Source organism: Setaria viridis, chromosome 2 (assembly GCF_005286985.2).
Source record: "Setaria viridis chromosome 2, Setaria_viridis_v4.0, whole genome shotgun sequence".
Classification (NCBI taxonomy): Eukaryota; Viridiplantae; Streptophyta; class Magnoliopsida; order Poales; family Poaceae; genus Setaria; species Setaria viridis.
Window position 1 is genome coordinate 13526786 of NC_048264.2, and position 2666 is coordinate 13529451.

Below are 2666 nucleotides of genomic sequence, written 5' to 3' on the forward strand. Positions count from 1 at the left end.
ATGCCATCACTCACCCTTGGAAAACAAATTTGCATGGTCGGGTCATGATATCACCCGTCCCTGCAAATAATTATTTTTAGAGACGGTCATGGCGTCACCCGTAGCTAGAAATATATTTACAGGGGTGGGTGATCGCGTGGCCCGCCCTTGGAAATGGCTTTCTAGGGGCGAACATGTTACCCGCTCTTGCAAACAGCTATTTGTAGCTGCGAAAAGTAGGATGCAGGTAACGCACACAGGAAGCAGGTAACGCACCCGTCCCTACAAATGTCAATGGGTCCTAAAAACCATTTTCTAGGAGTGATGAAACTATAATGATCATTTCTTTTCTTCCTCAAAACATCGAACAACTGATTTCATTATTATGCTTGTCTTTGAATAAGTTGAACCCGAAAAAAAAGATACACGCCCTAAGTCGTGCGCTCGGTAACGCGCTAAATGGCATCACAGATGCATTTTACTCCACGCATCTCCCAGCGGTCCGGTCTGGAACCCTCTCACTCTGTTCCGTGCTCCATACTTCCGTGTCAATCAGCACAGATAAGGTGTCAGAGTCCTGCCCAAATACTCCTACCTGCTCAGACCCAGCGCATCAATTTCAACACGCGCGACGCTGTCCAGATAACCGGCTGAGTCGTCCCACGCGGCACCAAATCCGCCCTTCACGCTATATGTAGGACACGTCCAGGCAAACACGGAAGACACCAAGACCATGTCTAATCCACTCCTGCGGTTGCTCCTTCCTCTCCTGCTTCTCCTGCTTCCCCCTCCCCTCCGGGAGTACTTCTCGGCCAGCCACCGGCCAAAGGATGCCGGCTTCAGCGGCGAGCTGCACCCGGTCGTCCTGGTGCCTGGGCAAAGCTGCAGCGACCTGGAGGCGCGGCTCACCGAGGCGTACAAGCCGTCGGCGCCACGCTGCGGCGCAATGAAGGGGAATGGATGGTTTGGCCTGTGGAAGAACGTTTCAGACCTGGCGGCCAATGACTACGTTGACTGCTTCGTGGAGCAGATGCGCCTCGTCTACGACCCTGCCATCAACGACTACCGGAACCTGCCCGGTGTGGAGACGCGCGTCCCCAACTTCGTCTCCGCGAGAGGGTTCCACTGTAAAGACCCTCTTCACCCGTACGTAATCCTGCCAAATCCATCACTCATGCATAGAGATGTATCAGTTAGTGTGTGATACATCTGAACGCCATGCACTGCTCACAAGTGGCGGAGCTAGAGCGAAATATCTCATAAAAGAACCGCACGATGGAAAGATGAGGGAGGTTGGCCTATTTGTTTGCTGTTGCCTTAGCCAGATTCCATTGCGCTGTGGGTGCAGAAGGTTAGACCGAACGAAGGGGGTGCATGTGCATCACGGATTCACGGTAATTATCCAGCGGGTTTGTAGGGTTTTTTTTTTTGGCTGCTGGGGTGGGTGCATCTGCACCCACCATGCATGCTCAACGTAGCTTCACCCGTTGATGAAACCAGCTCATGATCCTGCGCACTCAAGAATGTTGGATCTTAGATGCATTCAAGACGCACTAAACGCATAAAACAATGGTGTGCCTTGTTTTCTATAAAATGGGGCAGGGCGGATGCCTGTCAGCTCTAAAAAAAAATTCATGACGCACACTGCGCTAATGACACCTTTTTTGCAAGCTCTGCAGGAAACAGTGCGTCGATTATGTCAGAGAAGGCCTGGAAAGAGTCGGATATCGCGACGGAGATACCCTGTTTGGAGCTCCTTACGACTGGCGCTACGCTCCTCCAGTGCCTGGCCAGCAATCTCAGGTCTATTCACGCTACTTTAGACAGTTGAAGTCGCTCGTCGAGACCGCGAGCAAGAAACATCACAAGAAGGTCATCATCTTTGGGCATAGCTACGGAGGAATGGTTGTACTCGACTTCGTCAGGAACACTCCGCTGGCGTGGAGAAACGAGTACATCAAGCACCTTATCCTGGTAGCGCCTGTACTCTCTCTGGGCATCCTAATTCAGGCACAGCTCATTGCCTTTGGTCCAAATATGAAATTCGTCGGAGCTACCCAGTCGTCTTTGAGAACGATGTGGAGGAGTTTCGAAACTGGCATCGTGGATCTGCCATCTCCGAAAGTATTCGGGCACATGCCACTTGTGATCACCGAGCAACGAAACTACTCTGCATATGACATGGAGGATTTCCTTGTCGCCATCGGTTTCGGCGACAGTGTTGAGCCTTTCAGACGGCGGATGGTCCCGAAGATGAGGTACTTCAAGGTACCCATGGTGCCTTTAACATGCATCAATGGAGTGGGCATTAGGACGGCAAAGCAACTCGTGTACTGGAAGAGTGACTACGACAGGTCCCCAGAAATAGCGTATGGAGATGGAGATGGGGCTGTCAATTTGATTAGTATGTTGGCATTTGACAAAGAGATGAGACGGCAACCAGCACAAAAGAAGCAATTCAAGTCCGTTAAGATTCATGGGGCGGACCACTGTGGGCTTGTTACGGAGGAATGGGCAGTAAAGAGAGTCATTCAAGAATTTTTGGAAGCAAATCGAATTTCTTCATAGGCTCACCCGGGTGCTACTATGTGCTTTAAGTATGATATCTTGTGAACTTGTGTGTGGATGGATTCCACCATTGGCCTGTGTAGTCGTCATTCTATTAATAAATAAGAATTGCACGGGCA

At 50.7% G+C, this 2666-nt stretch overlaps 1 protein-coding gene across 1 annotated transcript; it reads left to right on the forward strand.

Annotated features, from left to right (window-relative positions):
• The first annotated feature begins 694 nt into the window (after window positions 1-694).
• Window positions 695-2666, forward strand: LOC117845368 (lecithin-cholesterol acyltransferase-like 1). The gene is made up of 2 exons (XM_034726394.2): window positions 695-1125; window positions 1659-2666. The coding sequence occupies exons 1-2, from the start codon at window positions 713-715 to the stop codon at window positions 2545-2547; spliced, it is 1302 nt and encodes a 433-aa protein (XP_034582285.1). The 5' UTR covers window positions 695-712; the 3' UTR covers window positions 2548-2666.

What these genes read in the sequence shown, in the direction of transcription:
- LOC117845368 (XM_034726394.2), top strand. Translation starts at nt 713, where the DNA reads ATGTCTAATCCACTCCTGCGGTTGCTCCTTCCTCTCCTGCTTCTCCTG. An exon ending in TGTAAAGACCCTCTTCACCC is followed by an intron (nt 1,126 to 1,658) that starts GTACGTAATCCT and finishes CAAGCTCTGCAG; the next exon opens with GAAACAGTGCGTCGATTATG.